At 41.3% G+C, this 18,072-nt stretch overlaps 1 protein-coding gene across 1 annotated transcript in view; it reads left to right on the top strand.

Annotated features, from left to right (window-relative positions):
• Positions 1-18,072, top strand: part of NEB (nebulin) — a 253,510-nt gene that overhangs the window by 106,139 nt on the left and 129,299 nt on the right. Inside the window, exons 34-45 of the mRNA XM_029224606.1 lie at positions 1,431-1,535; positions 2,272-2,379; positions 4,584-4,895; positions 5,899-6,105; positions 8,178-8,282; positions 9,818-9,925; positions 10,868-11,179; positions 11,750-11,956; positions 12,425-12,529; positions 12,718-12,825; positions 13,700-14,011; positions 15,155-15,361. Of these exons, the coding sequence (XP_029080439.1) occupies positions 1,431-1,535; positions 2,272-2,379; positions 4,584-4,895; positions 5,899-6,105; positions 8,178-8,282; positions 9,818-9,925; positions 10,868-11,179; positions 11,750-11,956; positions 12,425-12,529; positions 12,718-12,825; positions 13,700-14,011; positions 15,155-15,361 (2,196 nt within the window). The remainder of the gene's footprint in view (positions 1-1,430; positions 1,536-2,271; positions 2,380-4,583; positions 4,896-5,898; positions 6,106-8,177; positions 8,283-9,817; positions 9,926-10,867; positions 11,180-11,749; positions 11,957-12,424; positions 12,530-12,717; positions 12,826-13,699; positions 14,012-15,154; positions 15,362-18,072) is intronic.

Raw genomic sequence — 18,072 nt, forward strand, 5'->3', positions numbered from 1 at the left:
GTGTCTGTGGACTTATTATGATTTTGGGCAGCCTCTCTGCTAAGGGGTGGGGTTGTGTTCCTGTCTTGCTAGTTGTTTGGCACAGGATGTCCAGCACTGTAGCTTGCTGGTCATTGAGTGAAGTTGGGTGCTGGTGTTGAGATGGAGATCTCTCGGAGATTTTTGCTGTTTGATATTATGTGGAGCTGGGAGGACTCTTGTGGACCAGTGTCCTGACGTTGGCTCTCCCACCTCAGAGGCACAGCACTAACTCTTGGCTGCAGCACCAAGAGCCTTTCATCCACACGGTTAATTTGGGATGATTGGTTGTCTATTCATGTATTCTACAGATGCAGGGTACATCAAGTTGATTGTGGAGCTTTAATCCGCTTCTTCTGAGGCTGCTGCGAGAGATTTCCCTTTCTCTTCTTTGTTCTCACAGCTCCCAGGGGCTCAGCTTTGGATTTGGCCCCGCCTCTGCATGTAGGTCGCTGGAGGGCGTCTGTTCTTCTCTCAGACAGGACGGGGTTAAAGGAGCCGCTGATTCGGGGGCTCTGGCTCACTCAGGCCCTGGGTAGGGAGGGGCAAGGAGTGCCGGGCAAGCCTGCGGCTGCAGAGGCCAGCATGACGTTGCACCAGCCTGAGGCGCGCCGTGCGTTCTCCCGGGGGAGTTGTCCCTGGATCACGGGACCCTGGCAGTGGCGGGCTGTCTCTGGGATCCGCACTTTTAGCCGTGGCTCGTGCTCGTCTCTGGAGCTCCTTTAAGCAGCGTTCTTAATCTCCTCTCCTCGCGAACCAGGAAACAAAGAGGGAAGAAAACGTCTCTTGCCTCTTCGGCAGGTCCAGACTTTTCCCCGGACTCCCTCCCGGCTAGCCGTGTTGCACTAACGCCTTCAGGCTGTGTTCACGCCGCCAACCACAGCCCTCTCCCTGTGCTCCGACCGAAGCCCGAGCCTCAGCTCCCAGCCCCGCCTGATCTGGCGGGGGAGCAGACAAGCCTCTCGGGCTGGTGAGTGCCGGTCGGCACCGATCCTCTGTGCGGGAATCTCTCTGCTTTGCCCCCCGCACCCGTGTTGCTGTGCTCTCCTCCACAGCTCCGAAGCTTCCCCCTCCGCCACCTGCAGTCTCCGCCCGCAAAGGGGCTTCCTAGTGTGTGGAAACCTTTCCTCCTTCACAGCTCCCTCCCACTGGTGCAGGTCCCGTCCCTATCCTTTTGTCTCTGTTTATTCTTTTTTCTTTTTCCCTACCCAGGTACATGGGGGGTTTCTTGCCTTTTGGGAGGTCTGAGGTCTTCTGCCAGCGTTCAGTAGGTGTTCTGTAGGAGTTGTTCCACGTGTAGATGTATTTCTGGTGTATCTGTGGGGAGGAAGGTGATCTCCGCGTCTTACTCCTCCGCCATCTTCCTGGAAGTCAGCCATAATGCATTTTATTTTTGTGACTATGTGTTGCAGATCTTATACAAAGCTAAAGGAGAAGATGTGAAACATAAATATACGATGGGTCCTGATGTTCCTCAATTTCTCCAGGCCAAGTGCAATGCTTACAATATAAGTGATGTAAGTAGGGGTTTTGATGGGGTGTGAAATCCAGACCTGATGATAAAATAATAGAATTTTAGAGTATGACAGGGCTTTGACAATTTAGATCAGTTTTCTCCATAGCCCCCATTAGAGCATATCCCATGATAATGGTTCTGTACCTCTTGAGTTGGCCTTTTCAAGTGTTGGACAACTCTAAAGGGTATAGCATTCTTCTTTGTGTCAAGCTCAACACATATTCCTCTAGTTTTCCTAGTTCTGCACATGGAGGAAGTTTTTATCCTCCAGAAAAATAAGGATAAATGAAATCCCCCCCCCTTTTTTTTTTTAACAACAACACTAAAATTTCTAAAGCTAACCACCAGGTCTTTCCTGGACCTTCCTTTCATAAGATTGAACTTCATTTTCTCCAGTTGGTTCTCACATACTGTAGTTTCCAGAACCTTTATTATTCTCCTCTGGATCTATTTCCCTCTTCAATATGTGCCCAAACCAGACTTGGGTGAATGATTAGTACAGAGTCTAATAAGTTTATGCTATACAACTTCATGTATGACATTTTGCTAATGTGACTTCTGTTTTTTAAATTGAGGTATAGTTGATTTACCATTAATGTGACTTCTTAAAACTGTGTACTATAGGAGATTCTTCTAGCTTCTATCTGGAAAAGAACAAAGCAATCCCAGCTGTTGAGTAATCAGTGTCGCTGATTACCCCACAGCATGCTGACATCCTTTTTCCTTTTCCATCACAGGTCTGTTATAAACGGGACTGGCATGATTTAATAGCCAAGGGCAACAATGTGCTGGGTGACGCTATACCCATCACTGCAGCCAAAGCATCGAGAAACATTGCCAGTGACGTGAGTAAAAATTTTAGGTGAAATCTGGGTGATTGTTATTTTTACAAAGTAATCAAATGGGTGCTTGTTAAAATGATACCACATTGAAAACAGTATGTTGAATTAATGACATTTAAATTCTCCACAAAATATTGTTTTGAAAACCTGTCACTTTTTTTTTTTTTTTCCCTGCGGTACGCGGGCCTCTCACTGTTGTGGCCTCTCCCGTTGCGGAGCACAGGCTCCGGACACGCAGGCTCAGCGGCCATGGCTCACGGGCCCAGCCGCTCCGTGGCATGTGGGATCTTCCCGGACTGGGGCATGAACCCATGTCCCCTGCATTGGCAGGCGGACTCTCAACCACTGCGCCACCAGGGAAGCCCTGAAAGCCTGTCACTTATTTTTTTTTTTTTCCCTGCGGTACGTGGGCCTCTCACTGTTGTGGCCTCTCCCGTTGCGGAGCACAGGCTCCGGACACGCAGGCTCAGCGGCCATGGCTCACGGGCCCAGCCGCTCCGTGGCATGTGGGATCTTCCGGGACTGGGGCATGAACCCATGTCCCCTGCATCGGCAGGCGGACTCTCAACCACTGCACCACCAGGGAAGCCCTGAAAACCTGTCACTTTTTCAATGTTTTGTGATTCTTTTCAGTTGACCCCACTTGGTAGAGCTGTCATAAATCTGACAGTGGCTTTCTCTCCTGATTCATAGCCCAAATTACCTTCCCTGACACATTTCCCTGACAGCCCACATTTATTTTCAGGGAGAATACCCCACCTGCCACTAACATGTTAAATTCAGATGACTGCCTGCATTATAATTGTATTAAGAAGATTGAAAAAATGTTAAATAAAATGTACAGATTTTATAAACCAAATGGGAAAAAGCCCACTTTTCTAGAATATAATTTTGATTTATTTCATCTGTAATAGAAAAAGTATACACTTATACTTCTTCTCATCATTGAAAAAGAAAATTTTCCAAAAGCACGCACACACCATAGATTTCACTGTCACACACTATTCCAGAGGCTACACTCTTCGTCTGACACAAGAAAAGAAAGAAACCACGTGTACAGACCATGTGGAAGATAGGGTGTAAGAATTCTACAGCCTTCCATGTAGGGATGGTACTGAAAATGTGTTCTTCAAAGCTTTGCACATCACTCTGAAATACATTTCTAGTTTAAGGAGAAAGTGACAGTCTAAAATATGACATTATCATTTTTATTTTTAGCCCTTACACAGAACTTTTTCTAACATGCCTAGAAATTACTTGATAATTCTTTTGCCTGCTAAACTCTTGTTTATAAATTGGTGCTTAAATGGCAGGAGCAGAATGTCTTCAGAGTTTGGGTGGATTTGAATTCCCTCACATAAAAATTGAGGTTTTGATTTGTTACCTACTGTATAGCTCAATCTACACCCCATTGCCGATCTCAGTGGTGAGAGACCTTGGACCACAGAGCTTTTGCAGTCAGCCTTTTACTGATGAGGAGAGGTCTTGGTGGTTCCTGCCCTTATTATATAGTTCCTTAGTTCATGTGCAGCTGCTTCAGCAGTGAGCTTGGAGAGTAGCTGCTGAGAAATGGGGTTGGGTGAAAGCCTAGCTACCTGCCAAAGAAGAGGGTTTTTTTGTTTAACCATATTAGGTCAACTGAGACAACAAACATAGTAATATTTTCCATCCCCCACCCCAAAGAGATCTGAGTATAAAAGTCTTGCATGTACAGTTCTTTAGAGTTTCTTCTGCACCTTTTGTGTACATATCCTGGACCAATCAGAATCGAAAACAGAAGTATTTCTAGTATTCTGTGATGTGAACTAACATGTTGGATTAGGCAAATTCACATCCCTGGAAAACCAAGAGGTATATTTGGAATGTAGTCTTATATTTTGGAATATGTTATGTTTATATTAAGTGTGAAAACTTAATAGAGTTGGCTCTATATAAAGTTCCACATGCAAATCATCTATAGCATTCGTAGCAAAGAAAAGAAACTGCTCCTGAATTTATCATGATACCCATTTATAACCCAGCAGTATTGGAAATAAATGCTTTTAGTCTAAACTTCCTGGGGTTGGGAGGCATGGGGTGTGGACTGTATTTCTTGTACAGTCTTCCAGAAAATCACAATATTCTGAATGCCTTTGTGTGTGAATATAATCACTCCACCTAATGTTCCCAATGCTTAGGACTTTGCTAACCAAATTCTGCCTCCACAGTATAAATACAAGGAAGCTTACGAGAAGGCAAAGGGAAAGCATGTGGGTTTTAGAAGCCTCCAGGATGATCCTAAGCTCGTCCACTATACGAATGTGGCAAAGTTACAGTCTGATCGTGAATACAAGAAGAACTATGAAAACACCAAAACCAGCTATCATACCCCTGGGGACATGGTTAGCATTACAGCTGCAAAGATGGCCCAGGATGTTGCCACCAACGTCAACTACAAGCAGCCGATACATCACTACACATACCTACCTGATGCCCTGAGTCTTGAGCATACCAGGAATATGAATCAAATTCAGAGTGATGTGAGTATGTATAACATTATAGACCTAGAGATGCTGGTACTGAACAGGTGATCATTTCTTCCTATTTTAGTAGACTTCACAATACAATAAGGTATTTGAAAAATGCACTTTAAAATATACAGTCATCATTGAAAGAGTAACAAAGGCATGGTAGACACGCTGTGTTTTACTAGCTTTCTGTGCTCCTATCGTAATCATTGATATTATCTTTATTAACTTATGGGTCAAAGATAAAGCCATGTTCTACTAAGTACATAAGCCACCCTGGTTCTCAACAAAAGGAAATGGTTACTCCTGGTGGGCCTGCTTCAACGGCAATATGTATAATGCAAAATAGGAGCATTCTCTATTCTTTCTGAACTCAGGAATGTTCTTTTTTTTCTTCTTCTTCTATTTTTGAACTCAAGGTCACACTCTCATGCATGTAAATGTATGTAACGAGTCATCTAAAATGAACCAGGATGGTTTTGTGATTGCAGCATGACTCATGGAGAGCTGCATGGGGGAGGGTGTTTAATATTCAGAGCATTTCCTGCTGCAGGAGCCAGGTTTTTGTAAGAATCATCCTTGGTAAAGGGAAAAAATTGTGTTCCTTTATTGTTGCTCAATGAGAATGTCTCTCTCCAACTGAGATGGAGGAGGCCAGGTGGACGGTGTGGGTGAAATTCAGAAGTTGTGGAGATTTCAGTGAAATCAAAAGGAAAGCCCAATTTATTGTCAGAAGAGACACTTTTTTTTTTTTTTTTTTTAGCAGTACCCATGGAAATATGTGGCCTACATTCTCTCCTGGAGTGTTAATGCACTCTAACAACAGAACTGCTTTTTCTTATGACCAAATTCTGGGTAAGAAGCTCTGTGGCAGAGATAGCCAAAAGCTCCAGTATAGACACAGGCATGCTGACAGGTTGCTCTTCATTCCCCCCCTGGATAGAATTACAGATTCCAGAAACAGCTCTTGAGTATGCACTAGGATATCCCCTCATCTGAGACTACTCTTTTACAGAATGTATATAAAGATGAGTACAACAACTTCTTCAAGGGCATTGGATGGATCCCTCTTGGTTCTCTGGAGGTTGAGAAGGCCAAGAAGGCAGGCAATGCATTAAATGAGAGAAAGTACCGACAGCACCCAGATACCATCAAGTTCACAAGTGTGCCTGATTCCATGGGCATGGTTTTGGCTCAGCACAACACAAAGCAGCTAAGTGATGTAAGTGGTTTTCCTTCAAAGAGTTTTGTCCATGAGTAACCCCATGACCAGTTACTCCACAATCCTTCTTAATTCAATTCATGAGTGTGCATCTATCTTAGCAAATCATCTGCTTTCGGAGGTATGTCAAAAGGTTTTACTTTTGAAGCAACTTGGGACTTAAGAAGAACAGGAAGGAGAGAAGGACGATGTTCCAAGTTTGCTTTGTTTTCCAAATGTAGAGAGTCTATGTTATTTATAAGTCTCTCTCTCTCTCTCTCTCTCTCTCTCTCTCTCTCTCTCTCTCTCTCTCTCTCTCTCTCTCTATATATATATATATATATATATATATATATATATATATATAGTTGTAAGAGTTCTACCTAGCCAGATGAGGAGAAGGCTAATGTCCTAATCCCCTTGCAAAATAAATAGGGCGATATTCTGAGAGAGAGAGAGACACCTCTGGGGAAGAGTTAAGCAGTTTGCTTTCAGAGTCATCCAGAGTCTTCTTTCTGAGCCGAGGTCTATCTGAACCCTTTTTCTTAGTCAGAGGCTAATTACAATGCTCAGTGCTTCCCCTCATTTGATAATTTCAGAGTTCTAAGGTATCTCCCCCAGAAATAGAGTGGTAAGTAAAAAACAAAGAAGAGAGGACTTTTTGTGTCTTTAACCCCAGATATTCGAAGGTGGGGAATGCATTCTTTGGTTCAGATTTGAGGGTTTTCTGGATTTTATTTCTCAGATCAGTCCCACATTACCACAGATGTTTCAAGATTAATTCTATTCTAGTGGTACTAAATGGTGTAGACTGTTCTGATTTCTTTTGTACTGACTGAGGTGTCACTTATCCCTGTGTTTTTCCAGTTAGCTAGGAAAACCCTAAACTCACTATATTAAGTCTTCCTCATCCCAATAAATGCCGTCAACATCTACCTAGTTACTCAAGCCTGAAACCTGGCAGTCACCATTGACACCTCCCCATGTGAACCCCCCTCATCCAACGCATCTACTGAGTTAGCCTCCCAAATCTCTCAGCCATCCTGTTGGAGCACTTCTCTGTCTTTCAGCTGCCACCAACCCTAGTTCTGGCCTCCATATCTCACGTGGACAACTGTAATAATCCATTACCTGGACTCCCTGCCTGGGGCCACACAAAAACCAAAAAGACTGTCTTAAGACATAAATCAAATCATGTCCTTCTTATACTTAAAACCCCTTAGTAGCTTCTCCTTGAACTCAAATTAAAATCTAAACTGTTAACTTGGTTGAAAAAGCCCTCAGCTCTGTGCCCCCGCCCCCCTCCTGTCTAATCCTCCTGGGACCCCACTCAGCACATTCCAGCCCAGTGACCTTCAGTTCCTCAAGCTAGCCATGCCCCTTCTAGACCCAGGGCCCTGAATGCTCTTCTTCTGCCCGGACCCTTCCCTTTTCTTCAAGTTTGGGTGTAAATGTTACCTTTTTAGAGAGCCTTTGCTGACCCCCCACCCTGACCCTGTTCATTTCTTTCCTAAAGTTATTTAATTTACAACACATCACAAATTCTAGCTCTATCTTACAGTTTATGTGCTATTCTCTGTTTCCTCTATTGGACTATAAGCTCCAAGAGGACAGGTCTGCCTTTTTCTTTCTTTTTTTTTTTTTTTTGCGGTTTGTGGGCCTCTCACTGTTGTGGCCTCTCCCGTTGCGGAGCACAGGCTCCGGACGCACAGGCTTAGCGGCCATGGGTCACGGGCCCAGCCGCTCCGCGGCACGTGGGATCCTCCCGGACCAGGGCACGAACCCGTGTCCCCTGCATCGGCAGGCGGACTCTCAACCATTGCACCACCAGGGAAGCCCCTGCCTTTTTCTTTTTAACCACTTTAAACACAGAACCTACCATGCTGCCTATTGATCAGAGTGCTGTCCAATAAATATGGGTGGAATGAGCAATGAATATGTCTGCCAACACTCCCTCTGTGTGATAATGTAGCTAATTGCCTTATAAATGGAAAAACACAAACGATAGTCTTCCTTTTTAAAGGAACGTGTGCTAGATGAAACTTACATTATGTTAGCTAATACGATTTGCACGCTGCCTCCTTTGTTTTTAGTTGAACTACAAGGTGGAGGGAGAGAAACTGAAGCACAAGTACACTATGGACCCTGATGTACCGCAGTTTATTCAAGCCAAGGTCAATGCCTTCAACATAAGTGATGTGAGTATTTGGCCTGGTGCCCGTCTAGTATTGCTTACATGGGCCTCTCCTTTCCAGTTCTATATAACTCTAGCACTGGGAATTTTAGCGTGAGCAAACTGAGTGTGGACCCTTTGAGTCTTTGATAGAGGAGGTCATTGAGAGGACGTGATTGACAGGTGACCCTTGAGCTGGACTTGGGCAATTGGAGGCTCCTCACCCCCTCCCATCCTTGGAATGTAAGTTCTGCCCACTGTTCCCACAGTGGGAGCCATTTTCAAGGACACAGCCTTGAGAGACCAATGTGTTGTTGAGACCACTTGCACTGAATCCACTTGAGGCCTTAATAAACTTGTAAGGTTCTGGCGGGCGGGTGTGAAGATCTACTTGTCTTGTGACTGCCCAAGACAACCCTCGAATGTAAGTTCCCTTGTTTATTAAACCTACCGCCTACCAAGCTGGAGTGGTCAGCCTGTTTTTTCAGTCTCTCCTTGCCCTCCATGTACGGGGACCAATTTGCGAACCAACAGTCTCCAGATTGGATCCTTATCATAGAATATGAGACTAGAGCCTACCATACATTTCACTTAATGCAGACTTTTCCCAACTGTGGGCTATGACTCATTAGTGGGTTATAAAATCAGTCTAGTAGGTTGTGTTCCATTTTTTAAAAAGTAAAACAAAATAGGACAGAGAGGATTGGAAAATACAGGAATGCACGGTCTGTAGTAAGGATAAGTATTGCTATTTCTATAACTTTTGTTTCAGTTATATGTTAAAATTCTAAACTTCTAAACAAGTTTACCATGATTTTCTTTAGAAACTCTTCTTTGTATGTGACTAGCATCTCTCTCTAATTGGTGGCGATGTTTAAATTTACTATTATGAATTATTTCCTTTTGCTTTTAAAGAAAATTGGTAAATTCTAATTTAAAGACATAATCCAACCTGGATAAAATTGTTCATTTCTTAAAAGATGATTTAGTCATTCTTCCTAACATTTTAGGCTCTCTTTTATCTCCAAATAAACATTTTTTAAAGTACTCATTTCTATGCTTTTGGTTTATTTAAAACTTTTTCCTGCTTTTATAAATAATATTTAAAAATTAATATTAATTAAAGCTGGGTGGTACTACATCTGAACTTTTAATTTTAGTACCCACATCTTTCTGTAAGTTTAAAATGTTTCATTATAAAAAATACAAGAAAATAAAAGCATTGCATGCTTATTATAGAAAAATTGGAAAATATAGAAAATTATGAAAGAATTAAAATCTTCTGTTATCCCACATTCAAAGCAATACCTTTCCATTGCTTTTTTTAATGCACACATATACATTTTTTACAGCAGTTGAGATCATACTGTGTATATAGTTTACTGATTTTTTTTTTTAAAGAATAATAGATTTCTAAAAGGTGAACTTAGAGCCCTAACTCTGGATTCTTTTAATAGAAAGGGATATATTATGACATGTTTTATAAGAAAGATTTTGGTTTCCTGTTTCATTCCTCTTTTAATTATGTCAGATAATAAAATAATCTTTCCTTTTTTCAAGGCTAAGTATAGAGCAGATTGGAAGAAAACCCTTGCTAAGGGCTATGACTTGAGACCAGATGCCATTCCAATTGTTGCTGCAAAAAGTTCAAGGAATATTGCTAGCAATGTAAGTCTAATTTGAAAATAGTAAACTCTCTTTATATTTAAAAAATATTTACATGGTGTATGAGGTTATATGAGCTATATTAGGAAGCAAATAAAAAATTGTAGTATAAAAATAATTCCTAATATCTTAGGTACCAGTGATTTTTTTATCTTAAAAATATTTAAAAACTCAGTAAGTTGTTACAAAGAAGATAATTTTTTTTAACTGTCAAATACATGGAATTCTCATTAGTATTATTATTATGAACTTGAAAACTGCTTTTTATTTGGATTTTGTTAAGAAAAAAGCCTTGGTATACTAAAATATTACTAAATCAAGAAAGTCTCCCAGTATTTTAAAAGAATACAATTTTTTGATAATATAATTTCCATAAAGAAAAAAATCTGGTGAAATATGGAAAACCAGGAAGAATTATATATTAAACGACAGCATTTCAGTTACCTGCTTACTTAATTAATTACTTTTTATAAATTAAGTTATATTTTCTACAGGAATTGATATACCTTGATAGAGTAGAAATTCATTTGGAGTCCAATATACTAATTTTTATAATGTCTTTGCTGCAATTTACTCAGGATTATGCAAATAGTTTATAAGGTGATGCAAATTAATCATAGAAACAGATAATAAAAGCTATGTACACCAAATCCTTAATAAACTTTTCAGGAACCTTTGATTGTGTTCAAAGAATCCACCTATGAATAATCTAGATATAAACTACAATTTATTCCATTCTTAATTATCCCCAGAGCAGATCTCAAGACCATCCATTGGAAATACTTTGCTAGTTGTTTACTTAAAAATACTAAAAAACTTAGGTGTTACCTAGATTCAGAATGAATTTGGCTATTGCTTAATTTGTGATATAAATTCAGTTTAATGCTTTAGTATTTCATACAATCTACCCTATCAAACTTCTGTCTGCCCTTCTTTTTCATGTAGTTCAAATATAAGGAGGCCTACGAGAAAGCCAAAGGCAAACAAATTGGATTTCTCAGTCTTCAGGATGATCCTAAACTGGTTCACTACATGAATGTAGCCAAAATACAGTCAGATCGTGAGTACAAAAAGGGCTATGAAGCCAGCAAGACCAAGTATCACACCCCCTTGGATATGTTCAGTGTGACAGCAGCCAAGAAATCTCAGGAGGTTGCCACCAACACCAACTACAGACAACCCTTCCACCACTACACCCTGCTGCCTGATGCCTTGAACGTGGAGCATTCCAGGAACGCGATGCAGATTCAAAGTGACGTATGTAGCAGTCATCAGATTGTCAGCATAAAATTAGTTATCCATTTCTAGCTGACGGCTAAGAAGAACTAGAAATCAGCAATTCCATTTACTCCATCCTAAACCTGGTTGGACTCACTGTAATTAGGGATCCTCTCCAGAATTTGGAGTTTTAGGGTTTCACTCATTTGAACTATATATATCGTTTTCTTTGGTTATTATGTATATATAGATACTCAAACTTTGGAAGTTAGACCCAATATATGTTGTATTCTGTGAAAGACTAACAGGTCCAAATGGGTGCTATATAATATCCTTTCCAGTGCAAAATTCTGTTAACGTTCCCCCCAAGAAAGTTAAATTTTTAAAGGAATTATTGGGTCAGGATTTTCTGTTCAAAACCACCATGAATACAATCACTTTGTAATTAATTTTTTTCTGAAGGATGGTAGGGAATAAAAAGCAGGTTATTCTCCCAGTCCCCCCATCCTTTTTTTTTTTCCCTCTTTTTAAAAATGAGCAAATCATCTGGTCAAAGAAACCCATGCCCTGACTCTTACTGAAACGAGAATTTCCTTTTTCGTTGTGAAGAATCTGTACAAATCCGACTTCACCAATTGGATGAAAGGGATCGGCTGGGTGCCCATAGAGTCACTGGAGGTGGAGAAGGCAAAGAAAGCAGGAGAGATTCTTAGCGAGAAGAAGTACCGCCAGCACCCTGAGAAGCTGAAGTTCACGTACGCCATGGACACAGTGGAACAAGCACTAAACAAAAGTAACAAACTGATTATGAACAAGGTAAGAACTCACCTGCTGGCCTCAGCCTCAGAACCCCTGCAGTGCTCAGACCATTGAACCAGGCAGTGCCACTTTGACCTTCATCAGCGTTTTCATCTTTCTGATGGTCGTGGTCGTGGCGGTGGTGGTAGGAGGGGGCAGTCTATAACCGTCATCATGTCTAGAGAGCTCCCACTTATACCAACACCAGGCTGTCTGTCATGCGAGTGTGTGCTAGAACCACGAAACTCTATGTAATGTGTGGTTGGAGCAAGATAGCGTTTGTTGTTTCAGTGGAAGAGGGCTCCCTTGTTTGATGATTTTTAAAATCATGTGTCCAGTCTCATCAGCCCATCTTCTTGCTATTTCATTCATTTTCCAATATCAGATTTAACCTCTTCTACCATGGAGATGTGAGTCTCTTCCTCTTGATAGCACATTGCAGATTTTTCCTGCTGTACAGTCATGTGCCTGCCTTTCTTGTTGTAGAGGCTCTACACTGAAAAATGGAACAAAGACAAGACCACCATTCACGTCATGCCTGATACTCCAGGCATTTTACTCTCCAGAGTCAACCAAATCACCATGAGTGATGTGAGTAGATTAACAACAACAACAAAGATGCAGGGAGCGGGGGAGGGGGGTGGCAGGGGGAGGGAAGAGCTTGAAGGGAACTAATAGTTGTGGAATATCTGTCTTCCACATGACAACCACTTTAAAATTAGGGTCCCCATTCTAACACGACTAACAAGATGCTGGTGTTTTTCTACTTCATCATTTAGAAACTGTACAAAGCTGGCTGGGAAGAAGAAAAGAAGAAAGGATATGACCTGAGGCCTGATGCCATCCCAATAAAGGCTGCAAGAGCCTCCAGAGACATTGCCAGTGATGTAAGTGCTTTCACTGATGCTTATTTAGTCTAAACGAGAAAAAGAGCAAATGAACCAAGCTCATGGGTATGCAGGAGCTGTAATCAGCTCTGTCCAGTGTTGGTGGGACCACTGTCCCATGTAACACACAAGACACCTCCCTTCACCCAGTCCAAGGATGCTCTAATTATTTGTTCGTCATTCAATGTAAAAAGTGACAGGGTCTTGTTAAAATAAGTTACTTTTAGAGTGCTTAAGTTGTTTATGGGCAATTCCTAGCAAACATAGGGATGTGATCTATGCACTTTACCCAGAAGATCCATTACCAAGCTCTTTCCTGAATGTAGAGGTGCACCATGAAAAGTGATGCCTGCAGCCTTTTCCGCTGGTTACACAGCAGAGTGGGAAAAGCTGCTTTCTAAATAACCCTAAAACAACTTATTTACACATCACTTTGATTAACTCTAGATGATTTTTTCCCCTCATGGACTCAAGTCTGTCAAGAAATTTGAAGTAAAAATATTTTGCTCCTGGGGCTTCCCTGGTGGTGCAGTGGTTGAGGGTCCACCTGCCGATGCAGGGGACACAGGTTCGTGCCCCGGTCCGGGAGGATCCCACATGCCGCGGAGCGGCTGGGCCTGTGAGCCATGGCCACTGAGCCTGTGCGTCCGGAGCCTGTGCTCCACAACGGGAGAGGCCACAACAGTGAGAGGCCCGCCTACCGCAAAAAAAAAAAAATTTGCTCCCAGTCCCCCCACCCCGCCAACAACTCCTCCCTTTGTAAGTTTAGAGTAGAAAACCCTACACCTATGACAAAGCTAATGGCACGTAGTGAATTATATTTTGTTCTCTTTCTTTCACTATCTTCATCACCATGTTTCTTTTCCATCCACAGTACAAGTACAGGCAAGCCTATGAACAAGCCAAAGGGAAACACATTGGCTTCCGGAGCCTAGAGGACGACCCCAAGTTGGTGCACTTCATGCAAGTGGCCAAGATGCAGTCAGACCAGGAGTACAAGAAGGCGTACGAGAAATCCAAGACATCCTTCCACACCCCGGCAGACATGCTCAGCATGGTGGCAGCCAAGAAGTCTCAGGAAGTGGCCACCAACACCAACTACAGGAACGTGATCCATGCCTACAACATGCTTCCTGATGCCATGAGCTTTGAATTGGCCAAAAACATGATGCAGATTCAAAGTGATGTACGTGACAGCCACAACATTTGCAGAGCATTTACTTTGGATAATAAGCAAATCATGAAAGACCATAAGTAATGACATTTTGAAAATCCTGAAAGAAATTCATATGTAATTTCCCAATGAGGTGTTTCAGTTTTTACCTTAGATTGAATTTATTTTTTTTAACACAAAAGGGATGAACCCTATCTATTACTGTTGTGAGCATTATTGGATGCTAGATCAGCAATAACACATGAAATTTGGTTTCAGAAAGAATGTGTTGAAGGAAATATATCTAGCAGAGAGAGTCAGAAGTATAAAAAGTTCCTGATTAAGGAGTAAGAGGTAAAACAGAAAGTCAGGTAACTTGAGAGCTACTGTCCCTCACTCCCAGCCAGCTTTCATTTCCAGCTTTATAATTGCCTATCTTACTTACTGATGAAATAGTAAGGAGGTGATGGCTGAAACAGCTATTAGAATAAATGTGAGGAAGGCACAGAGAGTGTAAAGCCAAGAATTGAGCTATAGGGGCCCTTTGGTGGCTGGGGAAAGTGAATATAAATTATGAACGAAATACAGGCCATGCCGAGCCTATATTTCTCTTTGGAAATGTAAGAGATGAGCTATAGCTGGAGAGGTACATAAGTACCCAAATGAAAGCAACCGTGGTACAGTTATAGGGGGAAATGTCTGATTTGAGGGGAAAAAAATGAAATTTGCACAAAGTATCAGTGAGGTTTCTGGCATACCCGAAGGAGTTGTAACCATGGTGGCTGCTCAAAGGCTTATAGCAAAAGAGAGAAATGGAGTCCTCTAAGTCTCCTATTAACCAAGGGGACTTGGGGATTTTTGTAAGAAAGTTAGTCCAGCATGGTCACCTTTCTTGAGATAGTAGTCACATGGTAGATTGATCTATTTGGTATTTCTTAGCACTTTTTCTTTATGAAGGCATTGAGAGAAGCAAATAAATCACAAAGATATTGCTGCTTGTTTTAAATTCCTCATGCAAGGAGATGTAAAAAAAATAAAGTTTAGGGTTAAAAGTAATTAAAGTTGAATATACTATCGGTTGAAAACTGAAGTGGAACTTATGGAATATTAAATACCCACTCATGGTTCTTGGAAGATTTGGTTTCTTCTCATCCTCGAACTTTTCCTCTTTTGCAGAATCAGTACAAAGCTGACTATGCTGACTTCATGAAGGGCATTGGATGGCTCCCTCTGGGCTCCCTGGAGGCTGAGAAAAACAAGAAAGCCATGGAGATTATCAGTGAAAAGAAGTACCGCCAACACCCAGACACTTTGAAGTATTCCACCTTGATGGACTCAGTGAACATGGTTTTGGCCAAGAATAATGCAAAAATTATGAATGAAGTAAGTCTTTCAATATTGTAGTGTTTCATAAGCATCAGGAATAAGCGAGGCATATCCTACATTTAATCTACAGGTTTTGATAACAGTTTTACAGCATCATAAGTAATGTTTCCTCTACCTTGAAAAAGGGTCTTGTAGTTAAAAAAACAAACAAAAAAGATAGAAATTAGTCCTAATAAGTGCCCTCTCCAAATGCTCAATGAACCACCCTACCTAATAGACATAACAAAATAAGTATGGACTCTTTTCTTTCGATGCAGATCTTGAAAATGAGTACCATTTGTCTAAGGCGAAGTTAGTAGAAGCTCATTATGCTGAATCAGTAGACTGTAGGGCTGATGATAACAGCTGGGTGTTGCAGCCCACCCCTGCTTCCTTGCTCTTTTGATGGAATAAAAGAAAACTAGATTACATGGCTGTAGCAGCATTCTGAGCCAGGGCCTTCTCTGGGCAATGCTGAGAGCGATAGCTCTCCACTAGTACTTCCCTGGATCATTAATGACTCCAGCCTTCAGAAAAGCCTTACTGTAGTTTGACATAATTAGCCATAATTTGATTTCAGGACCAACAAGTACATCACCCTTGGACATCTGTTTTTAAGTTGCAAAAATAAAATAATTGCAACAGCATTGGTTATATTTTGTGGATCATAATTAGAAATGCCATTGATTAACCAAAAAGGGGAAAAATAATTTGGATCTGAACACGAAACGGTTGCAGGAAATGATGTAGAAAGATAGAGCTGTATTACGCTAAGTCTCTGAGTAAATCCTCTGGAGTCTTCTGAGAAAGAATTTTGTCAAGAAGACCAATCTCTTTGAAAAGGACTTGTTGACACAAGGCAAAAGTCTCAGTGCCCCTTTTAAGACTTAGAATTTAAACTACCACAAACATACATTTACTTTTTAAATATTAAATTAAGCCTTTCATTTTTTCAATGTTAAAGATTACCATTTTAAAATAATCATGCCAAGATGAGAATCACAGAAATAGCAAATGCTAACACTGAGAGATATCTTGGTGGTCATCAGGTTGAACCCCTTCCTTGCAGAGTTGAGGAAAGGGTGGCCCAGAGAGGCAAGGCACCTCCCTTAAAGACACACAGCAGGTCAATGACCTGGTCTGGACTAGAACCAGTACTCTAATGACTAACTGTTGCTCTTTCCATTAGAATTGTGCTTCCAATACTATAATCACTAGCCACATGTGATGACAAATCTCAATTAATTAAAATTAATGTTAATAATTTGTTCTTCATTCACATTAGCTACATTTCAAGTGACTGATAGCCCCGTGTGGCTAGGGACTGTCGTGTTGATGACACAGATGACACAGATCACTTGGTCAGAAGTCAGAAAATTAGTATTTGTAAATAAAATTTTATAGTAACACAGCCACAGCTATTCATCTGCATATCATCTGTGGCCGCTTTTGTACTGCAACAGCAGAGCTGAGTAGTTCATAACAGAGACTCTGTGGCCCACAAAGCCTAACATTATTTACTATCTGGCTCCTTACGTTTACTGACCCCTGATCTAGAAAAAGACTCTAGCAGAAGTTTTTTTTCTTTTTTTAATCAAACCTGGCTAAAACAAAGAGATAGCATTTTTCACCTATAAGATTTGCAAAGATTAAAAAAGTTGTGTGATATACAGTATTGGAAGGGGAGTTAATGTAAACTTCTAATCAACAGTTTTTGTTAATATTTGTTAAAATATTAACAGTTGCCCAATACCCTTCAGAAATCCTCATGTATGTGCAAAGATGTACACACATACATACACACGGTAATATTTTTTGCAGGTTAGGGTCCCCAAAAAGAGATGCTGAGATGAAATTTGGAGTACAGGGCATTTTTCAGGGATCAGTACCAGTGAGGGGACTTGAGGATATGGGGAGGGGGAAGGGTAAGCTGTGACAAAGTGAGAGAGTGGCATGGACACATATACACTACCAAACGTAAGGTAGATAGCTGGTGGGAAGCAGCCACATAGCACAGGGAGATCAGCTCGGTGCTTTGTGACCACCTAGAGGGGTGGGATAGGGAGGGTGGGAGGGAGGGAGATGCAAGCGGGAAGAGATATGGGAACATATGTATATGTATAACTGATTCACTTGGTTATAAAGCAGAAACTAACACACCATTGTAAAGCAATTATACTCCAATAAAGATGTAAAAAAAAAGGGGGGGTGGGCAAGAGGGGTCTGACTGTGATGCCAGCCCTACAAAGCCTATGCCAGTGCCCCAGAGGTCTCTTGAGTATATACGGCCTGCCGGACGTGTCCTGAACTGGGTGGAATGGCCAGGCCTTTGTACCACCACTCTGATGAGTAACTGGATGGCCACCAGGGAAGAGTGTGCTCTTGAGTGAGGCAACAAAACCTTGAAGCAAGTGACAGTTTGGAGGCTGTCTGCCAATAGTTGGTGCAACCAGTCCTTCCTTGAGTGAGTGTCTGGGTTGTCCATCTCCAGGCCCACCACAAAGATCATGGCATCATTGCTTATAGTAGAAAAAAACTGGAAACAACAAATTAAATGTCTGTCAAAGGAGAACTGGTTAAATCAATTGGGTTACACCTCTTCATGGAATACTGCACTGCTGTTTAAATGAATGAAGTAAATTATTAAGAGGGCTAAAAGATGTCTAACCTATAATATTAAGTAAAAAAGCAAGATGTAAAACATGTTTTATATAACCTCATTTATATTA

The sequence above is a fragment of the Monodon monoceros genome, unplaced genomic scaffold (genome assembly GCF_005190385.1).
Source record: "Monodon monoceros isolate NGI ecotype Baffin Bay Population unplaced genomic scaffold, NGI_Narwhal_1 Super_Scaffold_16, whole genome shotgun sequence".
NCBI lineage: Eukaryota > Metazoa > Chordata > Mammalia > Artiodactyla > Monodontidae > Monodon > Monodon monoceros.